The sequence below is a fragment of the Drosophila guanche genome, unplaced genomic scaffold, assembly GCF_900245975.1.
Source record: "Drosophila guanche unplaced genomic scaffold, DGUA_6, whole genome shotgun sequence".
Lineage (NCBI taxonomy): Eukaryota > Metazoa > Arthropoda > Insecta > Diptera > Drosophilidae > Drosophila > Drosophila guanche.
Window position 1 is genome coordinate 6918892 of NW_022995749.1, and position 20457 is coordinate 6939348.

At 51.2% G+C, this 20457-nt stretch overlaps 5 protein-coding genes across 10 annotated transcripts; 2 read left to right on the top strand and 3 right to left on the bottom strand.

The window, feature by feature from the left end:
* Positions 1 to 15: 15 nt before the first annotated feature.
* Positions 16 to 14653, bottom strand: LOC117585242 (HEAT repeat-containing protein 5B). Of its 6 annotated transcripts, none has more exons than XM_034274648.1 (8): positions 14504 to 14653; positions 9027 to 9440; positions 7327 to 8964; positions 6989 to 7262; positions 6820 to 6852; positions 1974 to 5727; positions 1065 to 1085; positions 16 to 645 (listed from the first exon to the last, which is right to left on the bottom strand). In XM_034274648.1, exons 2-8 carry the CDS (start codon positions 9362 to 9364, stop codon positions 317 to 319), a joined length of 6387 nt encoding a protein of 2128 aa, XP_034130539.1. In that variant the 5' UTR covers positions 9365 to 9440; positions 14504 to 14653; the 3' UTR covers positions 16 to 316. The 6 variants fall into 6 exon arrangements, with proteins under 6 accessions (XP_034130539.1, XP_034130535.1, XP_034130537.1 ...); XM_034274644.1 differs by lacking the exon at positions 14504 to 14653 and adding an exon at positions 11415 to 11588; XM_034274646.1 differs by lacking the exons at positions 6820 to 6852; positions 14504 to 14653 and adding an exon at positions 11415 to 11588.
* On the bottom strand, positions 12334 to 13607 carry LOC117585246. Its single transcript, XM_034274659.1, has one exon. It carries the CDS (start codon positions 13384 to 13386, stop codon positions 12412 to 12414), a length of 975 nt encoding a protein of 324 aa, XP_034130550.1. The 5' UTR covers positions 13387 to 13607; the 3' UTR covers positions 12334 to 12411.
* Positions 14654 to 14700: 47 nt separating the features above from the next.
* On the top strand, positions 14701 to 15855 carry LOC117585247 (probable 18S rRNA (guanine-N(7))-methyltransferase). Its single transcript, XM_034274660.1, has 4 exons — positions 14701 to 14848; positions 14910 to 14947; positions 15000 to 15565; positions 15633 to 15855. The coding sequence occupies exons 1-4, from the start codon at positions 14810 to 14812 to the stop codon at positions 15821 to 15823; spliced, it is 834 nt and encodes a 277-aa protein (XP_034130551.1). The 5' UTR covers positions 14701 to 14809; the 3' UTR covers positions 15824 to 15855.
* On the bottom strand, positions 15844 to 16732 carry LOC117585249 (dnaJ homolog subfamily C member 30, mitochondrial). Its single transcript, XM_034274662.1, has one exon. The coding sequence runs from the start codon at positions 16631 to 16633 to the stop codon at positions 15923 to 15925; it is 711 nt and encodes a 236-aa protein (XP_034130553.1). The 5' UTR covers positions 16634 to 16732; the 3' UTR covers positions 15844 to 15922.
* Positions 16733 to 16781: 49 nt separating this feature from the next.
* Positions 16782 to 20026, top strand: LOC117585245 (protein unc-45 homolog B). Its single transcript, XM_034274657.1, has 2 exons — positions 16782 to 18317; positions 18381 to 20026. Exons 1-2 carry the CDS (start codon positions 17042 to 17044, stop codon positions 19943 to 19945), a joined length of 2841 nt encoding a protein of 946 aa, XP_034130548.1. The 5' UTR covers positions 16782 to 17041; the 3' UTR covers positions 19946 to 20026.
* Positions 20027 to 20457: the final 431 nt, after the last annotated feature.

Consider the following 20457-nt stretch of genomic DNA (forward strand, 5'->3'; position numbering starts at 1 on the left):
AAGGAGCAGGAGTTGTTGCCTTTATAAGTTTATTATTTACTTTATATCGCATCGTATATATATTACTCATTATAATAGCTAACAAATATAATTTATAAAGTTGTAGGTACTTTCATCGCGTGTTTTAGTGTGGTGTGTCTGTTTATAGTAAGAGTACATATAGCCAAAAAAAGATCAAATGCACAGCTCCAGGGAGAATGCACGTGTTAATAATTTGCATTGCAAAGCATTTCTGTAGCAGACTATAAGTAGATCTAATAGAGCACAAATAAGCATTGCATTAGCAGCTGGAACTGATGGCGATTCGCGTTCATGTTCATTGGAAGTTGCTAAAGTCCGTCTTCAGCTTGATGGTCGGCTTCTGTGGCTTGGCCAGCAGACCGTTCCTCTGGGCTTCCGATGCCTTCTGGGCAATGTTAATTGACTGCTGCTGGCTGCGTATGGCTGCCTCCAGTTTCTGGCGCAACTCCGGGGTCTGGCCCATCAGTGCCTTGAACTCCTGCGGATATTTCGGTCCAATCTTGAGCAGCCATTGCAGGGCCTGCTCGTGCAGTTGTCGCTGGTATTTGGCTACGCCTCTCAGCCGGCTGGGATCGGCCAGGAAACCAATCAGTACAGGCACCAGCAACGTCAGCATTTGTATGTCTGTGAATATGCCAGAAAATGGGTATTAATATTGTTTGAATGCTTGAAGAGGACACTGAACATTTGTCCTATGCAACAAGTACGACCCCATTGGGTCCACAGCTATCCACAATACAAATACGAACGACCATTGAACATGCAACAATTAAAGCGTGATTCCGTCTGTGTACAGCATCTACAGCTATTCGTTCCACATCATCTATTCTATGGGTTTGTGCAATAACATTCAGTGTGCAATTAAAGTACAATGTGTTTCCGAACTGAAAGACAGGATTCATATTCAGGATGGCAATATTCCAACTATTTCATTTTAGAGCTCAGCCCCAAACTGCCCCTCAACTGTCTTACCATTCGGAAACGCAATGTGGAGGGGGTGGCATGAAACAAGTGCATTCTTTTGATTGTGCTCTTTCATTTACCTTGTAGCAAGTTCATGTTTCCTAACGGTTTTAAATTGGATTTAGTTTTAATTGTGTTTTGATTTTGTAATTTGTGTGTTTTAAATGATTTGTGAATTGATTAAAAAGAGAAGAGACGGAGAGAAGAGAGCAAATATATAATAACCGAATCTCTTTTTCTTATCTCGCAATGTGCTGTTATATTATTATTTTTGGTTTGGCTGCATTCAAGTAGAGAGATAGAGAGGGAGAGTGAGAGAACAAGATGGCGCCGCTTAACGGCAAATGCAAATGTTGATGGAATGCTAATGCCGGTCAAGGGTTTGTGTCAACTAAATGAGAAAGGAAGGTCAAGCTTTACACTATGCAGAGGGTGATCCTGTTCTAAAAAACAAAATATGTAAGGTCTAGCGAAACGAAAACGTTTCTGTGTACACCCTAAGCGTATTACAGCCGTAATAAAGAAAACAATAAAGAAACTAATTAAAACTAAAGTTTAATGAGAATAAAAGGTCAATTGAGCAAATTGATAATTATAAGAGGAACGGAAATCTAACTGTTTCTATACACTAAATTCAGACGAATTATTTAAAAATATGTTCTCAAAGCTTTCCATCTATTTAGTTATTTTTTCTACCAACGCGCATTAAAAGCGATATTGTTATAATTTCTTTTATAAACGAATGATCGTCAGGCCCTAGTACATAGTTAAAAATGCAAGGAACTCCCTATGGCAGGGGTCTGTAACGATTAGTTAGTATTGATCCTAGCAGTTCATGCCAAAAACATGAAAAATAATTCTTTTTTTTCAACCAGAAGAAAAAATGATCCAGCCCAGACGATAGCTCGCCATGATTGAATAAACAGGAATGCCCCAATTGGAGAGAGATCAAACAGCTGTTATTTGAGAGCTTATTTGAGGGAACTTACGGTGCTGTGGCTCGGCCAGATCGATCAGCTGCTCCACTGTGACAATGCTCTCCAGGGTGACTTGAAGTTCCAGTTCGCTGGTCGGCGTCTTGCTGGACTCCGCGTACAGAGACTCGATGATGCGCGGGGCCAGGGCATGGATGTAGGGTGTGGCGGTCTTCAGCTCCGCTTTGGCGAAGATGGAGCGCGTGGTCTCGATGCATTTCAGCTTGACCGACAGATGCTCCGACTGCAAACACTGCCGGAAGTGGTTGATGCATGGATACTGCAGTGAGGGCGCTGCCACCACGGAAGCTGGAGTGTGGAGAATGAAGACGGCGATGGCCATCAGCATGGTGACCTCGTCCACCTTGCGCTCCTCGTTGTCGCCGGCCGTCTTCGTGAGATCTATGACCGTGGCTAGGGCGCTCTGCAGCAGCTGCTGCCAGTCCTCAGCGGTGTCCGGCTGCCGCGACCACCGATGCACACAGACCGAGCGCAGGCACTGAAGTGCTGCCTGCACGGCACTGGTGTTGGCCAAGATGCTGCTGTCTATGGCTGACTTGTTGGCTATCTCCTTGACGATGCTGGTGGTCATGTACAGGATGGTGGGCAGTATGGTGAGGGCTCCCCGTGGCGTGCAGAGATCCAGCAGCTGCTCGACGCACTGCAGACCACTTGCCACCAGCAGGCCACTGTCGTCGCTCAACACGGAGAAGAAGGAGGCGGTGGAGTTGAACTTGGCGTAGGCGTAGTCCAACTGCAGGCCCGCCGCACCACTCTGCTTAGTGGGGTTCATGCTCGGTATTTGGCGCACGAACAGGCAGAGACACACCTCCAGCACGGCGTACACATGCGAGCTGCCGGGCTGCATCGAGTTGTCCTCCCCCAGCTGCAGGCTGTCCTCGGCATTGGCGTTGTCGTCCCGCCTGCTGTCCAGATCCTCGCGCGCTGCCTGGATGGTCTGCTTGAGGATCTCCACACACAGCAGCTGGACCAGCAGCTCGTCGCGCGTCAGAATCTGGCGATGCAGCACGTGGCACAGTTCGATGGTCAGCGCTCGATTCTTGATCAACTGCTGGCGCGCCCATGTGGAGTCGAAGATGCTGTGCAGCGATCGCAGGCAGCTGACAATATTCTTGGGCTTCTCGGAGCTGCGCATGCTGCACAGGGCCTCCATGCAGATGCCGAATATCATGTGGAAGCGGTCCGCCGAGAGGGAGCCGTGCGTTATATGATTGTTGTTGGACTCCGCCGATGAGCTGGCGGCCGTGTCCTGGTGCCGGGCAAAGCCCTCGTCGCGCAGCCACAGGGCCGAGGCATACAGCAGCGGGGGCCAGCTGGTCATGTAGTGCGGCTTCGAGGAGTTGATGGTGTCCGTGGTGTAGAAGGCGCCGCCGTCGTGCGGCAGCTGCGACTGAAACTCGGCCGGCAGCAGCAGCAGGGCGTGGTCCTTCATGGCGTTCAGCCAGTGGGTGGACAGATTATGCAGCTCCGGCTGCACCAGCCCCAGAAGGCTCTCGCCTCGGCTGTCGGGTGTGGGATCCGGATCCACTTCCCCGTCCGCTTCCACTGCGGTTAGGCACTGGACCGTCTGCTGTGACTGTAGTGAGAGGAGGGAGGCCGGCGCCTTGCCGTTGCCCATCATGGCCACTATGTAGACCTCGGCCCAGGCCTTGAGAATGCTCAGCTTCTCCAGCGTGGCCATGGACTCGTTGTACAGCTGAGTGCTGTTCGTCTTCGTGTACAGCTTGCTGAGGGAGCTTACGAGCAGCTGGTGGACGCGCCTTAGGTCGCTGATGTCCCTCGCCACTCCCGACCCGATCCACGCGGAGCACACCTCACAGGCGGCTGCCGTCACGTGGGAGGGCGTGTCAGTGGCAAAGGCGGGACGCAGGGCGGCACCCACCTGGGCCTGGAACTGTTCGAGCAGCAGATGGCCGGGAAATTCGGGCTCGGGGACGTTGGCGAAGCGATCGATGATCTCCTGCAGGGTGCGCAGTCCCTCCAGCCGCAGCTGGTCCGAGTCGGAGGTGGCCGCCATGAAGGACATGCGAATGAGCTCCGCCAGGTGAAGGATGAGGTAGTCGCCGCGTGACTTGATCATCTGCTGCTCCTTGGCTTGCAGCAGGTCGAAGTGCATAGGACTGGAGGCCTCGCAACTGGAGATTATGCGCCGGACGCAGTGGGAGGCGAAGACGCGCGTGGGCCAGCGGGGCTGTACGGCCGGATGCGTGGAGGTGTTCTCCTCTGCCCTGTACTCGGTCACATCGTCGGCATACTCCTCCTCCTCATCGTCTTCCTCCTCCTGCCCCGACGTGTGCTCCTTGTTCACGTGATCTCCCCCTGTGGGTGGACTATCCTCGGCCAGGCCTCCTTCCACGGCCACCGTGAGCACATTCTTGCAGAGGCTTAGCCAGGAGCTGAGATTATCCGCCGCCAGCATTTGCAGCATGGAGGTCAAGGTGTCGTGAATGTTCTTCAGCATCTCGGCATCCGTTTCGGTGTCCAGCATCGAGAAGAGCAGCCCCGGCAGTCCGTACTCCGTGAGCACCAGGTCTGGGCACTGCTCCGGGGTTATGGTGAGCGCCAGCTCGCACACTTCCTTTGCCTCGCGATGCGCCAGCTGACGCAGACAGGAGACTGCCGCCTTTCGCAGGATAAAGTAGTTGCTGGCGAGCATCTTGACCAGCGTCGGCACCAGCGAGTCCAGCTGCAGGGATTTGCAGGCGAACAGATGCAGCTGTTGCAGACACCCGATCGCCTCGGCCTGCACCAGGGGATCAGCGTGCGCCTGCAGCAGGGCGGCCGAGCACAGGAAGGAGCCGCGCATGGCAGAGACTCCGGCAGCATTCCCCTGCAGCTCAGGTCCCACGGTGGTGATCAGGGCATTGACCACACGGCCCACACACTGGTGCACATCCACGTGGGCATGTGGAACGCTGAGCAGCAGCTTGAGGGACATCGTGAGCGCCGCCTCCACATAGCCGCGGAACATGGGACCGCCGGAGTCGGCGATCTGGGCCAGGGCGTACAGTGACCAGACTTGCACCACAGGCGAGGCACTGTCCTGGGCCAGGGCCAGCAGAATGGACACGCTGGTGCTGAGATGCTGCGAGGAGCCCATGCCGCCCACATAGCGATGCAGGCAGCCCAGGGCGTGCGAGTGTCCCGTGCGTGTGACCACATCCCTCGCTGACTTGAGCTTGTCGAAGCTGTTCTGGGCCAACTCGGCGGTAAAGTGCGAGTCGCCCACGACCTGAGCCAGCCTTCCCAGAGCCTCGCCGCCCGCACATCGTATGGTGGAGTTGGCGCTGGTCAGCGAGGCGACAATTAGGGCTGTGGCACTCCTCCGCACATCCTCCTGGCCGAGGCTCGTCTTGCTGTCCGTCAGATTCTTCAGCGCACACAGCAGTGCCGTGAAGATGTTCATCTGCACCGCCTCCTGGCGGCTGCTCTTCGCCTGCTTGATGCACTCGCCAAAGTGTTCCAGCATCTGCAGTCGATGCTTGTTCGCCACCTTCGGGAAGATGGTACCGTACAGCGTCACGGACATGTCGATCACAGCCACGCCCAGTGGCAGGGGGCCGGGACACTGCTGAGCCTTGTTGATCAGCTGCAAGTTTCCGGAGCCGCTGCCTCCAGAGTTTCCAGCGCCATGACCGGAATTGCTGCTGCTGCCGCCGCTGTTTTCATGCGCATACCAATTGGGGCGGTACAGGCAGCAGGGATCGTGCTCCAGGGCTCCCGAACCAGCCGCACTGTTCGGCTGTAGCTAATGAACAGAAACAGAGGGGGTCATTAGTCAACGAGTTTTTGATGCCAAAACGGTGGGTAAATTCAACAAAAAAATACGCAAAATATTATATGCTGAGTAATGAGTAAAGAAGAAGGATAATAATTGGTTCCTTCCGTTCGATTTTACACCGAATCAAATCACGGCAGCGGCTCTGTTAGAGAGCTGTTAATTTAAATTAATTAAATTTAATCTAGCTACTAGGCTAGCTATTAGCTCCTAAATCTATATTTTATAACCTAATTTTCTCATTGCATTGCCCACTGTAGAGGAATATTGTTACATACATACATACATACATACATACACACGGAACCGTTATCTATTCAATGCCTTTTCTTCGTTCGCTTACATTAAGCTACTCACACGCTCTAGCTCTCACGATATTTCGCTTTCGTTCGCTGTCGCCCAGCAGCAGCACCAAGCTGCGCTCGCGCTCTGTTTCTTCTTATCTTTTGCTTTAATTTTGAAGGTGGTTTAAGTCGATGCATCTGACTCACTGATTCATGTGTAAGTGTGACGCTTACAATCTCATTTCACTCATACAATCTCAATGATTAACAGAATATCAAATCGGTTTAGATGGGCAGTCGGGCTTTGAGCTTTTCAGCTATGTCTCTCTCATTCTGCCCTCATCTATGATCCAATATGCATGTTTGTGAACAAAGTGCGCATCCTCACATACATGAAAGCTCTACGATGCATCGCCTAAAACCACATTTAAGCTTTACTTGCATTTGGTCACGTACATTTTGGATCAGCTGGCAATAAACTAAGCTTTGTACTAAATCGGTTTCAAGAAGGGCCTTCCACTGATCTTAACTAATTATCTTAAACTTATTTTTGAACAACTAGGTAAGAGAGCTGACATGGAAAAACTGATGTCTTTCCATATCGAAGCGAAACCATTGCTGGTAAAGCAATTAGTTAGAAAAGCTTTGAGGCGGAGCATAATATGTGTTCATGCAAAAAGATAAATTGAAACGCAAAACAAAACAATTAGGATACGGAGATCCAAGAAACTATAAACAAACGATTGAACGCGTGCATCGATTGTCGCAATCCACTTACATGCTCGCCATCGACTTTGCGATTGGGCTCCATCTTTGGGAATGCATAATTACAGAGAGTAAGGGAGAAAGGGTTCAATGGAAAGAGATTTGTTAGCACACCAGGAACACAGAATTGATATCCTACAGGAAGCCCTACAGAAACCCTGGAAGAGTACCAGAGAACCCACCTGATCCTCGATGGTGCGATGGTTAGTCTCCTGTAGCCAGGTGCCCAGTATAATGGAATCATCGCCATGGCAGAGCGTGCGCAGCAGAGAGTTGGTGGTGTTCGCCGCATTGTCAGAAAGCGTAAACTCCGAGACGAGCATGCGAAGGAGATGCGTGTAGGAGGCCTCCAACGCATTCGGCGGCAGCAGCGTCAGCGTCTCGAAGAGGCGTAGACGAACCATTGCCGCCGGAGCCTTCAATTGGGTGCCATAACTCTTAAGGACAGAAGCCAAACTGCAGGGAGAAACATTATTAGTTATTTATCACTTGCACCTACAGAGATCGGCTTTGTACTCACTTGACCAGCATGGCCAGAGCACTCTCGATGGGAGTGAGTAGCCGTCGGGTGATGTCCTCGCTGACCAGTTCCGGACAATTGAGCAGGAAGCTGTGCATCACAGAGAGGGCACCGGCACGGCCCTCGAGCGTCACTTGCCAGGTGAAGGCGTCGCCGCGTGCCTTCTCCGACTCGAGCTCCTTGTTGGAGCGTGGGAAGGAGTTGCGCCACAGGAGCAGCATGCGCGGCAGCAGACCCTTGACGACCGGGGATCCTAGGGTCATGATTGCCCCGATCAACAGCCAGCCGGCCTGGGTGCGGTGCAGCGACATGCGGCTATTCTGGGAGGCGGAGCGCAGCAGCTCCTCGGCACAGTTGAAGACCACCTTGCCCTTGGTGTGGGGTATACCCAGGGGGGAGTAGCGCACGCTGCCCAAAATGGCCGCAAGGGCGCAGCTGTAGCCGGCTATTGCCTCGGGGGAGGAGCGCATCTGCTCGATGGACTCGATGAAGCGATCGATGAGTGGCGTAATCTGACTAGGCACGGCCACGCAACAGCAGCGCAGGCACCAGGCGGCCGCAAGTCGAGCGGCGGCGCACGGATGCACCAGCACGGCGCAGGTGGCGTCGATCGTCTGCAGGGACTGATCCCCCAGCAGATTCTGGGCCGTCGTGCCGAGGCAAATGAAGAGGGAGCTCAGCTCCTGGAGGGCGCACACGAGCAGGTGCTGGCTGAAGAGTGTCTCCTGGTTGGAGTCCTTGGCGTTCTCCGGATTGAAGTCGATCGAGTTCATCTGCTTGGCCACCAGATGGATGAGCTCCTTGCAGGCGGCAGTCTGGGCCTTCTCCCCCAGCATTTTGCCGATCGTCGAGCGCAGAATGAAGTTGATGCACTTGCGCGAGTAGACGGCATCCACATGGGAGCAAGCCGCCTTTGGATTGGCCACCAGATCCAGAACGTGGGCCAAGAACACGCTCAGCTGTCGCTCCAGCCAGACGCTGCCCATGAACTGGACAAACACCACGTACGCATGGGTGACGCCCACACGCACCTCTCGATTCACTCCGGAGGTGCCCTTGATGATCTCTCCGGTTCCCTTGAGGAAGGAGGCTCCTCCCCGCAGGAATCCCGACATCAGAATGCCCAACGCCTCGTCCAGCGACACCAGACGCTGCGTGGCGCCCTTGCCCGCCTGCAGGACAACCGTCTGATTGGCCTTCTTGTTTAGGGCAGCCTCCGCTAGTTGCTGTGTGTAGGCCAGGAGCGTGCCCAGCAGCTGGGCCACCGCACAACGCACCTCGTAGTTGCTACCGTCAAATGCGCGAAAGCAGAGCGTGCCCAGGCTCTCGAGCTCCGTCTGGTAGAGGAACGGGGCACTGTATATCATCTTGAGTATGCAACGGGCGGCTGCCACTCGCACCGCCATTACTCGGTCGAGCAGGCAGTGCTTGGCCGCCTTGTAGATGTCCTTGTGTACGTTGGCAATGGCCGTGCCCATGCCGGCGCTCACCTTCTCCAGGGTGTGCATGATCTCAATGCGCGCCTGCGACTCGGCATTCTTCAGGGTGCGTATAAGGATCTGGACAGTGTCCTCATAGGTTCTGCCCATCATCCTGCCCAGCTTCTCGTACATCGAGCCCAAGACGCAAATGGCAGCGCTGGAAAAGCGGAGTCAGGGAATAGAATACGAATCAGAATGGGAATTTATTTAGGAACTTACAGCTTGGTGGGCAGATAGCTGGGCGAATCATCCTTGTTCTTGAGTATGTCATTGCAGGCATTCACCGTGTCAAAGAGCATGAAGGTGTCGCCCACCGAGAAGAGTGTGGCCAGTGCGCTGGCAATCAGCTTCCGCATGGGCGGGCCGGGCGCACCCTGAATGCGCTCGGTGAGCTGTTGCACCAACTTCTTCTGGTTGGCCTTGATCTCGTGCTTGGCCACATGGGGCAGCGACTTCTCCAAGTACCGCAGCCACTCCAGCTCGAACACCGGACGCTTTGCCTCGGGCAGCTGCTTCATGGCCGCTTCATTGAGCGTCAGTGTGTGGGCGAGTTCCATTTCGTCGCGTGGTGTTGATGTTGATGCCTCCTCTGGTTGGTGTCCCCCAGCGGATGGAGCGGTGTGTATAAACGATCTGCAAAAGAGCGCAAGCAAAATATGTACATTAATTGTGGAATGTTTCGTTAATTAATTCATAAACAATTTGATAATGTGGGAATGTACATGGAACCTTGGCCTTTATCCCACCATACTGTATGCCTCATCGATGATCAAGCAGCTGCTAAATCGATTTACATAAAACATATTCACATTGATCGATAAAATGTAATAGTTTCATTTTTAAATCCCTCCCCAGAAAGAGTTTTATTTGTATCACAAATTGTCCACACAATTAGGTCATCCACAGCAAAACAGAGGTTGGAAGTGTGTGGACCTATTGGATACCCATTAGCATTATTATTAGCCTCCAACTTGCATACGCTGAAGCGGGGTAAATTATGGTAAGGAATATTGTATTGAAATTGTTGTAAAAATATTTTTAAATGCAACCACTAAAAAACGTCTCTACAATTATTGAATAAATATTTGTCAGCTTTCGAAAATGTCTGTACAAACACCAAACACCTTTTAAGTGCAGGGTAGCAGCAGTATTTTACGAAGCGGATAGAAAGAGAAAGGAAACAGAGATGAGATGCTGCTTGCCTTCGAATTGTGTGGAAAATCATGCATCACACGTTCTATATACGTAAGTGACGACGGGAATGACGACTTCCATATGTGTACCTACATCTGCCAAAGAAATATTCAAATATATTTGTGTTATATGCATATATCGGTGGCATACCACTTGGCACGCTTCAACGCAAGCTGCACCATTAACAGAAGCATGCCACCGACCCCGCCCCCACAGATAGGATATAAAATGGGGCAACACCCACCCACCCACACATATTTTTATTCAGCTTTCAGATAAGTATAGGAAAGAGCTGTCGCCTTGGGCTCGATAGCGCACAGAGCCCATTGACATAGATGGGGACAAAGTCAAGAGGAGCCAAATTATTAATACGAAACAAAGACTTTTTCCCTCGAAAAAAATGAAAAGAAGAGTAACTGTTGGAAGGGGGACTGGCTGGGAGTGCCTCTTGGCCCCGTTGCTGCTAGTACATGTACTACGAAATTACATATATCCGTCGGCTATGGGTAATGGGTATGTGCTATGCCACAAAAAAAAGACAATGGAAAGGATGGAAGGTTGGGATTGTCGAGAGGAAAGGGGTACAGTACTCCATGCGGCATGGAATACCCTCTAGTGCATGCCATGGGTGCGAGCTGTTATACCATAAATCAGCTGTGGAGAGGCTCTTCGCATTTGGTGCAATCTATTACTAATCTCTTTTAAAGCTTTCAACTGTGCACCACGAGTCGAGCGTTAATGTGATGCATCACAATCGATGTACCAAAGTAGAAGCGAAGTAAGTAACTTGATAAAGTGAAAAATGTATGGGAAAATAGAGGAAGTTAATATGGAACCAAGCGATACAAATTCGAAACTAACTTGCAACGAAATTTAAATTTATTAACCCCACAATATGAGTAGTTTTCGTTGAGATTTCCTAAGGGTGTCAAGATGTTTGGTTAGCCCAAGGAGAATTGTCTTGGTTTACTGCTTTCCGTCTTTGTTTTCTTTGGCTTTTGTTTGCGGTCACCTCAAGTGACGCACATAAGGGGCACAGCAGCGAATGCAGAGGCCTGGCTCAGGAGGACCCCGAACTGCCAACAATTGACGTCTGCAGGCTAGAGTTACATAAGACGCTGCTGAGCTGCTGCTGCTACAACCCCCCACTGTCACCAAGAATGAGGCACGGGCCTTAAAGGAAAACAAGTAAAACCTGTAAGGTGCAGCAGCATACAACGGCAGACCAGACCAGGCCAGACCATAACAAACCACAGAGAGAGGCTAGATGTCCACCTACAGTGTGTACAGGGTGTCTGTGTGTCTGTTGGCGGTTGGGTGGTGATTTCTTGACGGTGGTGGTGGGTTGCTTGACTTTCCAACCTTCCTCCCTTCTACCTCTCTGTGTGTTGGATATTGTTGTTTTCCCCTTACCTGCGCGCCTCGTTGATAACTTTGCGCAGAAATTGCGGCGTGCGTGCAAAGTTAAGGTTTTCCATTTCGGTGATGCTTCACAGCATTCACAGCCGCCGAACAAACGAACAAATGAAAGAAAAGTAAACTTTCTTTGGCTGGGCCAATATGTTGCCTTGCCCGTTTGCTTGCAGGTTGCAACTTTCTCACAAATCAATAACTTCCTCTTTTCATCGCACACTGAAGAAAAGCAAACTTCAACCTTCAAGTCGGATGTCGTTGGCTAGGCATAGGGGATATGCATTTTTTATTTTCCTCTCCGCCGAATTTAATGTTTGCATCACTTGACGTTTAATGAATAAAAACGGCAAACGGCAAACAGAATAAACGAGATTAAACGCGAGCGTGGCGGTACTGCGGTGCTACTCGCAGAAAAACGGTAAATGAAATGAAATTGGAAGAGCGCGGACAAAGCGCTTGCAAAAATAAAACCAACCCAACACCAACCACCCATTGAGAGAGGAGAGAGCGTTACAACCACAAAATGGAAGGGAGATAGCGCCCGAGAGAGAGAGAGAGGCACTTGCGTGTGCATCAGAGCAGCTGATGGGAGAGTACAACTGTAGAAACAGCAACAAATTGCCAATAATACATGTGCACATATGTAATATCTTTTCCATCGATATTTGTAGAGAACATCAAATTGTTTTTTGACACTTTAAACCATTACATAAATATATTGTAAAAGCTTTATGGCTGAAGACGCTGCTGCAGTTCCCACAGAGGAAATTATACAACTTATTTATTATAATTGATGATATTTGATTGCCCAGTAATGCATGAAGCAAGAATGCTTACTTACAGTCATTTAGGAAGTATTTAGCAATGCGAGTGTTGAATCCCACCCAATTGGAATCCAAATTCATAACGCCAACAGGGAGATTGTGCAAGGGTGTGGGGGTGTGGGAGAGGCTAATAGGTTCCTCGACTTTATTATGGGTTTTAGTTGCGCTTAGGCTTAGGGTAAGAACTGCATGCTCGGTATAAAGGACAGCGCCTTGGAGGTGGCACTATTGGGATTGCCCAGATCTTTGACAATGCCCTGGACACGAGCCACCACATCACTGCGCTGGATGTCACCGCGATCCAGCATTCTCTGGAACATCGTGTGCAGCTGCCTGGCCGCCGAGGCGTTGGACAGTTCGGAGAGCTGCTCGAGCAGGTCCTCGGAGTAGCCCTCGTACTTGCTGAGATTGGCTGCCTTCGCGTCTCGCTTGAGCAGGTCATAGACCAGTAGAAAGTCTACGTATGGTTTGGTGGGCGGCACCCGCTTTTTGCCCGCCGTCGAAGTGGTGCTCCAGCGGTCCATGGCCGACTCAAAGTCAAAGGCCGCCCGCCCATAGTTGTCGTCGTATAGGCGCAGGAAGTTGTCCAGCGATTCGACATCATTTGTAAAGTCATCGTGACGCACCTCGCTCTGAATGTCGCGTATCAGCGAGAGGGGCAGCTTGTCAAAGTCCGCATCATCTCCGATTTCAGTGAAGAGGGCATGACCCTCGAGTGCCGGCTCTGAGGCGGGTGCAAACAGCGCCGGTCTGTGTGGTGGCGTGGGAGCTGAGGTGGGGCGCTCTGTGGTTGAAGTTCGTTGCGGTGTCTCCCACCAACTGGGCGGTTGCCACCAGCCAGAGCCAGAGCCAGAGCCTGAACCCGAGCCGACTGGACGCCGGGTTGTGGTTTTCGGTTTGATGGCCGTGGGCGTGGGCCTGGGGGGTAATGGTGTTGTGGAGCTGCCGCCATTGGCTTCCATGTCAGAGCCATTTGCGTTGAATGGCGGCTCTATGGTGGTGCTGGAAAGCGGCTCGTACTGCAGCAGGTCGATGTAGTAGGCCAGGGCCTGCATGGAGGCGGGCAGATAGCTGGTCAGCAGACTGGCAGGCTCCGCCGGGCTCCAGAGGAGCATCAGCAGTAACGTCAGCGTTAAGCAACTGCGCATTATGCTGGAGGAAGTATCTTTCTTTGACCGTTTGACCGGGAAACGTTTTGATCTGGGGAGCTTTGGGCGAACAACTGAAACCGCTTCCCAGCAGCCGCGACCATCGATGGGTAGTTCTCGGTATCTGTATCTGGTTTCCAAAATGGATGCTATCGGGGTTTCTTTTTTGGCAAACTTGTTGAGCCCAGAGGCCAGCGACCGCGTTTGTCGCTTGTTCCGTCAATTTTGTAACCGTCTGAGAGTTGTTCTTGGAAAGAGTGAAAGATGTTCCGCTGCCAAAAAAAAGAAAGAACCTGTTTTCCATGAAAGGTGCCTGCCCTGCCTCATAAATATGCAAAAAACGCACACAAGCGTCCAGTAAATAAACCTGAATTTGTTTTTTTTTTGTCTTATTTGTTTGGATAAGGCCCAATATAACTTCAATCGAGGGAAATGCAAGTTTCGAGTCTTGAGTGCAGTTTTGTTCGCACTGCGAAAGTTTGAGAGTGATTGATCGAGTGTCAAATAAAAGCGCCCCATCCAAAAAGCTTCCTGTCAAAACAGAGAGCAACACAAAGATAGAGAGAGAGAGAGAGAGAGAGAGAGAGAGAGTGACAGAGTCAGTACCTGCCAGAGATGAACATTAACCTGTTGTTGTTATTTATCTCAGAAGATTGTTGTTTGTTGTTCCGTTCCCGTGAGCATAGAAGAGTTTTCGCTTTTTTTGAGGCAGCAACAAAACGGCACAAGGTAAACGGGTCACTATAACGGGTTTCGATTGCAAATTGTGTCACTAGTCTTCTTGAGCACGCCTAACGGCTTAATACTATTCACACACACAAAGCCAGACACACGTTTTAGGAATACATGTGTATGTACATACATCAACAGTGGCTTTTGCAGACTTGCTTTGCATTTTCACCTGCAGCTAATTAGCATTAGCACTAGTCATACGTATTGGGTAGAGCGTCAGAAAAAATGAACACCACACAGATAAGAATATACACTCTGGTGCCGCTGTCTGTCGCAGTGTCTCAAATGTAGACGACAACTCCCACACATATCACATCCACACCCACAGCTTAATGCAAATGCTGTCATTGCACGAACATTTATAAACTTTAACCGCACAACTCACCGTTTCACTTAAGGTGCCTGCACGTGTCACTCGTTTTCCACCTGTCACATATTTACTACACTCAATTCAAATCACAAATTGCATTTTCCACAAGTTTTCTACGAAAATTCACTACGAACTGATACTGATATGATATGTGTGTTTGTGTACGATAATTAAACCGATAGCGATAAGTGCGCAAATGTCGGCGCATACCTGTGATTGGCAACGACCAGCTGTTTAATCGTTGCACGTGTATTATTTTGGTTTTGATTGTAAGCTGGTTTATGATTTAAAGTGGGTTTATAAGTTAAAATATTATTGAAAATGGCTAGAAGACCAGAGCATTCAGCACCACCAGAAATTGTGAGCAAATACAAGGCAGTGCAATCAGATTCATCCCTAACATATTCCCTCCCTCTTGCAGTTCTACAACGAAAATGAGGCAAAGAAATATTCAACAAAGTAAGTTGCTTCGACTTCACACAGAATATGAACTAATTTCGGCATATTTCAGCACTCGCATCATTGAAATTCAAGTGGAAATGGCCGAGCGGGCCCTGGAACTGCTGGCCTTTCCCGACGACGATGAATCGCGCTTGATTTTGGACATAGGCTGTGGGTCTGGTCTGTCGGGCAGCGTTCTGGAGGACAGCGAACACATGTGGATCGGCATAGACATATCCAAGTCGATGCTAGACATTGCCGTTGAGAGGGAGGTGGCCGGTGATGTGATATTGGGGGACATGGGCGAGGGAATGCCCTTCAGGCCGGGCACTTTCGATGGCGCGATCTCAATTTCGGCGCTCCAGTGGCTCTGCAATGCCGACAAATCCTACCACAATCCACACAAACGTTTGCTCAAGTTCTTCACCACACTCTTCTCCTGCCTCACGCGTACGGCCCGAGCCGTTTTCCAGTTCTACCCGGAGAACTCCGATCAGATCGAAATGGTCACATCGCAGGCCATGAAGGCCGGCTTCTACGGCGGACTGGTGGTGGACTATCCCAATTCTGCCAAGGCCAAGAAATACTACTTGGTGCTGATGACGGGCGGAGCGGCTGAGCTGCCGAAGGCTTTGGGTAAGTATCTGTCACGCGGCATACAACCGACACCCGCCATGAGCTTTGTTTGTTTTGCCTGTTTCAGGTGCATCGGCGGAGGAAGAGCGTCGTGTAAACTACATTAAGAAGCGCGATGCGTGCCGTGATGCCCGTGGCAAGGCACCGAAGAAATCACGAGACTGGATTTTGGCCAAGAAGGAGCGCAGACGTCGCCAGGGCTTGGAGACTCGTCCGGACACAAAGTACACGGCACGCAAACGTACAGGAAAATTTTGATTAAAGATATCCCGTGCGAGTCTTATACACAATTTGCATATTATTTATTTAAACATTTAAGCATTATATACTATGTACACAGTGGACTAGAGCATCTGGCTATGGCTTCCCCCCCGTTGTGCTGGTGGTTGCTGGTAGCCCCGACTGTTGCTGCTCTATTCCACGCCTGTGCCGCTCTTCGGCTCTTTGCTTTGGAGTATCGTAGGAACTCTCGGAGAGAAACATCAGGTAAATGGCCACACCGGCAAAAATGAAGGCCAGCATTACAACATCCGTCTGCGTGGAGACTCGAGTGTTCTCCTTCTGCGTCTTTAGGCGATCGTACTTGGCCTGTGCTGCTTGGCGGCGATCGAATGACTTTCCGTAATGATTTCTAGACCATTCGTCGAAATCGTAGATAGGCGTCCTGCCCTCGGAGTCGGCTACTTTGGACTTCTGAAAGCGGGACTTGTAGAACTTTGTCTCGGGGTCGTCCTCCACCACGGGCTCGGGAGCATCGTGGATGTCCTGGGCATATTGTGCTCCGGCTGTGTGAACTATTCCCTTGTCGTAGAGACGACGCAATCGGTAGTTTCCCAGCACCTCGTAGGCCTGATTGATGTCACGAAACTTCTTGGCTGCACTGTCGCTGCCCTGATTCTTGTCCGGATGATAGAGCATCGACAGCTTGTAGTAGGCGGCCTTGATTTCATTTTGAGTGGACCTCTTCCCAATGCCAAGGGCATCGTAGTAGTTCAGTTGCCATGAGCTGCAGGTTGTGTGGAGATTGCGTGAGAGTTGTCGCCAGAGCAGTTGGCCATGCTGAAACATGGCTCTACGCTTTGTTTATACGCTATTCTTTTCGTTTGTTATATCACAAACATAATCCAAAACAAATCGCATCGATAGACCGATAGACGTCCGCGTCCCAAGCTGACTGCCAAACAGCTGTGTCTGCGGCTTCCGGCGAATGTCACCCTGTTGCAACTATTTTGGTTTTGAATTTATTTATATATAGAATAGAACGATTTGGTTGAATTTTTCTTCACAGCGTGCTTTATTTTCCCGCTAGCGTGCCTTTATCTGTGTGTGTATCTCGCCTTGTGAATGATCGAGAAGTTTCTGGCTATTGAAAATTAGGCCAGAAGGTACGAGAAATCGTGAATCATTTGTGATTAGCCATATAAAAGACGATCAGTGCAGATCACATCCTTATTTAATTCAGAAAATTGTATAACTATGACAAACACTATCAGTAACGACGAAGCCTCGGCCGGCAGCCACAAAGACAAAGGCAACGAGGCCTTTAAGGGCTCCCAGTGGGCCGAGGCAGTGAAGCATTACAGCAACGCCATCAAGCTGGGCAGCGGCCACAAGGAGCTGCCGGTGTTCTACAAGAACCGTGCAGCTGCCTACCTGAAGCTGGAAAAGTTCGAGAAGGCGGCCGAGGATTGCACAGAGTCCCTCAAGCTGATGCCCAACGACCCAAAGGCTCTGTTCAGGCGCGCCCAGGCCTACGAATCGCTGGAGAAGTTCGAGGAGGCGTACCACGACGCCACTGCACTGTTCAAGGCCGATCCGGGCAACAAGACGGTGCAGCCCATGCTGCAGAGATTGCATGTGATTGTCCAGGAGCGTGTGGCGCGCAATGCCAAACTCTCGACCAAGGTCAAGAAGATGATGGACCTGACCTTCGACCTGACCTTGCCCCTAGAGAAGCGTCGCTCGGCGGCAAACAATCTGGTGGTACTGGCCAAGGAGGAAACCGGCGCTGACCTGCTCTACAAGGAGCACTGCGTGACCAAGGTGGCAACGCTGGCCAAAGTGGAGAAGGATCCGGAGATCTACATAAACATGGTGTACGTGGTGGCCGCGCTTTGCGAGAACAGCGTGGAGCGCACCAAGGGCGTGCTCACGGAGCTGGGTGTGCCCTGGTTTATGCGTGTCCTGGACCAAAAGCACGAGGAGTGCGTGGCCACGGCCCAGTACTGCCTGCAGACCATCATCAACGCTCTGTCCGGGCTGAAGAACAAGGCGGACTCCAAGCCGGACAAGGAGCTCTGCTCGAAGAACAACCGAGAGATCGACACGCTGCTCACCTGCCTGGTGTACAGCATCACGGATCGCACCATTTCGGGGCCAGCTCGCGATGCCGTCATAGAATTGCTCACCAGAAATATTCACTACTCGGCGCTGGAGTGGGCCGAGCGACTGGTGGAGATACGCGGCCTGTGCCGCCTGCTGGAGGTGTGCTCGGAGCTGGAGGACTACAAGTACGAGAGTGCCATGGAGATAACTTCTTCCACTTCGACGATTGCCTCGGTGTGTCTGGCCAGGGTCTACGAGAACATGTACTACGACGAGGCCAAGTTACGATTTGCGGACCAGATCGATGAGTTCATCAAGGACAAGCTGCTCTCGCCCGATATGGAGTCCAAGGTGCGAGTCATTGTGACCATAACAGCCTTGCTCAGTGGTCCCCTGGATGTGGGCAACCAAATCATCGCCAGAGAGGGTGAGTCTTAGAGGTGTCCAAGCTGCGTTTGCGCAACTCAACTGACAATCGATCTTTTTGTAGGCATTCTGCAGATGATTTTGGCCATGGCCACCACAGAGGATGAGCTGCAGCAGCGTGTGGCATGCGAGTGCCTGATAGCCGCCTCCTCCAAGAAGGACAAGGCCAAGGCTCTCTCGGAGAATGGCGTGGACATACTCAAGCGGCTTTACCACTCCAAAAACGATGCCATCCGAGTGCGCGCCCTGGTGGGGCTGTGCAAGCTTGGCAGCTACGGTGGCGGGGATGCGGCTATCCGGCCGTTTGGCGACGGGGCAGCCCTCAAGCTGGCCGAGGCGTGTCGCCGTTTCCTGATCAAGCCCGGCAAGGACAAGGACATCCGACGCTGGGCAGCCGATGGCCTGGCCTATCTCACGCTCGATGCCGAATGCAAGGAGAAGCTGATCGAGGACCAGGCCTCCATACAAGCTCTGATGCAGCTGACCCGAGGTGGAGATCAGTCCTGCCTGTACGGCGTGGTCACCACCTTTGTGAATCTGTGCAATGCGTACGAGAAGCAGGAAATGGTCCCTGAAATGATCGAGCTGGCCAAGTTCGCCAAGCAACACATACCCGAGGAGCACGAGCTGGACGACGTGGACTTCATCAATAAGCGCATCACGATCCTGGCCAACGAGGGCATCACCACCGCCCTCTGTGCGCTGTCCAAAACGGAGAGCCACAACTCACAGGAGCTGATGGCGAGGGTGCTGAATGCGGTCTGTGGACTCCAGGAGCTGCGCGGAAAGGTCGTGCAGGATGGAGGCGTTAAGGCGCTGCTGCGCATGGCCCTCGAGGGAACGGAGAAGGGCAAGAGGCATGCCTCCCAGGCTCTGGCCAGAATCGGCATCACGATCAACCCAGAGGTGGCGTTCAGCGGCCAAAGATCGCTCGATGTCATACGGCCGCTGCTGAATCTGCTGCATCAGGACTGCACGGCACTGGAGAACTTTGAGGCGCTGATGGCACTCACCAACTTGGCCAACATGAACGAGAGCGTTCGCCAGCGCATCGTCAAGGAGCAGGGAGTGTCCCGGATCGAGTTCTACCTGATGGAAGATCATGTCCATCTGACGCGAGCGGCTGCTCAATGCATTTGCAATCTGGTGATGTCCTCGGACGTGGTCAAGATGTTTGAGGGCGAGAACGATCGAGTCAAGTTCCTGGCCCTGCTCTGCGAGGATGAGGACGAGGAGACGGCCATGGCCTGTGCCGGAGCCTTGGCCATGCTCACCTCCGTTTCGGACAAGTGCTGTGAGAAGATCTTCAACGTGGCCAGCTGGCTGGACATACTCCACACACTGATAGCCAATCCAAGCCCCGCGGTGCAGCATCGTGGCATTGTCGTAATACTCAACATGATCAATTCCGGCGAGGAGACTGCCAAGAAGCTCTTTCAGACGGACATCATGGAGCTGCTTAGCGGCCTCGGCCAATTACCGGACGAATCGCGGGCCAAGGCCCGGGAGGTGGCCATCCAGTGCCTGGCCGCAGCGGAGAGACATCGCATTATCGAGAGATCCGATGATGCCGAAATACCAGACGTGTTTGCCGAGAGTGCCAAAATAACCGAGATTCTTGACGAATAATTTAATTGTGCTTCCGTTTCTCCTGGTGCCTTTCCACTTCATTAAATAATTATTATTATAACAATCATTGAATCTGTTTCACACTTCATCCCGTGCATTAATTTATTTACTTCAACTATTTTCAATTATAATCAAGTGTTTTTAAAATATTTTACTGTACGAATTTATTATTAAATTGACATGAAACATTTTAAGAAAAGTTTTTCTTGTTTCGTTCACTTCACCACATAGAAGTTTCTTTCGGGGATAGCTGTATCTCTATCCCTTTCTAGCACTTGTGTCAACTCTGTGCGTGGTGAAAAAGTTATTGGTCTTCCCCACAGCAGGCTCGGCACGCATTCAACGGTGCTTTGTTTTTACTTTTGTGTGGATTCAACGGTGCTTTGTTTTTGCTTTTGTGTGAGAAACGGAACATTGAAATACATTGGTATTGGTACGAATAACTGCAATACACATGTAGCCTTGCGTTATGACGAGCCCTTGTTTATGTTTATGATTTTCCAATTGAATTA

Bases quoted from the DNA above. Each gene is read 5' to 3' on its own strand.
- LOC117585247 (XM_034274660.1), top strand. From the start codon at position 14,810: ATGGCTAGAAGACCAGAGCATTCAGCACCACCAGAAATT. The intron at 14,849-14,909 runs GTGAGCAAATAC...TCCCTCTTGCAG, and splicing joins ATTCAGCACCACCAGAAATT to TTCTACAACGAAAATGAGGC. The intron at 14,948-14,999 runs GTAAGTTGCTTC...GGCATATTTCAG, and splicing joins GCAAAGAAATATTCAACAAA to CACTCGCATCATTGAAATTC.
- LOC117585242 (XM_034274644.1), bottom strand. From the start codon at position 11,479: ATGGAAAACCTTAACTTTGCACGCACGCCGCAATTTCTGCGCAAAGTT. The intron at 8,965-9,026 runs GTAAGTTCCTAA...CCGCTTTTCCAG, and splicing joins AGCTATCTGCCCACCAAGCT to CGCTGCCATTTGCGTCTTGG. The intron at 1,086-1,973 runs GTAAGTTCCCTC...TAAAACCGTTAG, and splicing joins TCTGGCCGAGCCACAGCACC to GAAACATGAACTTGCTACAA.
- LOC117585246 (XM_034274659.1), bottom strand. From the start codon at position 13,386: ATGCGCAGTTGCTTAACGCTGACGTTACTGCTGATGCTCCTCTGGAGC.
- LOC117585245 (XM_034274657.1), top strand. From the start codon at position 17,042: ATGACAAACACTATCAGTAACGACGAAGCCTCGGCCGGCAGCCACAAA. The intron at 18,318-18,380 runs GTGAGTCTTAGA...ATCTTTTTGTAG, and splicing joins CCAAATCATCGCCAGAGAGG to GCATTCTGCAGATGATTTTG.
- LOC117585249 (XM_034274662.1), bottom strand. From the start codon at position 16,633: ATGTTTCAGCATGGCCAACTGCTCTGGCGACAACTCTCACGCAATCTC.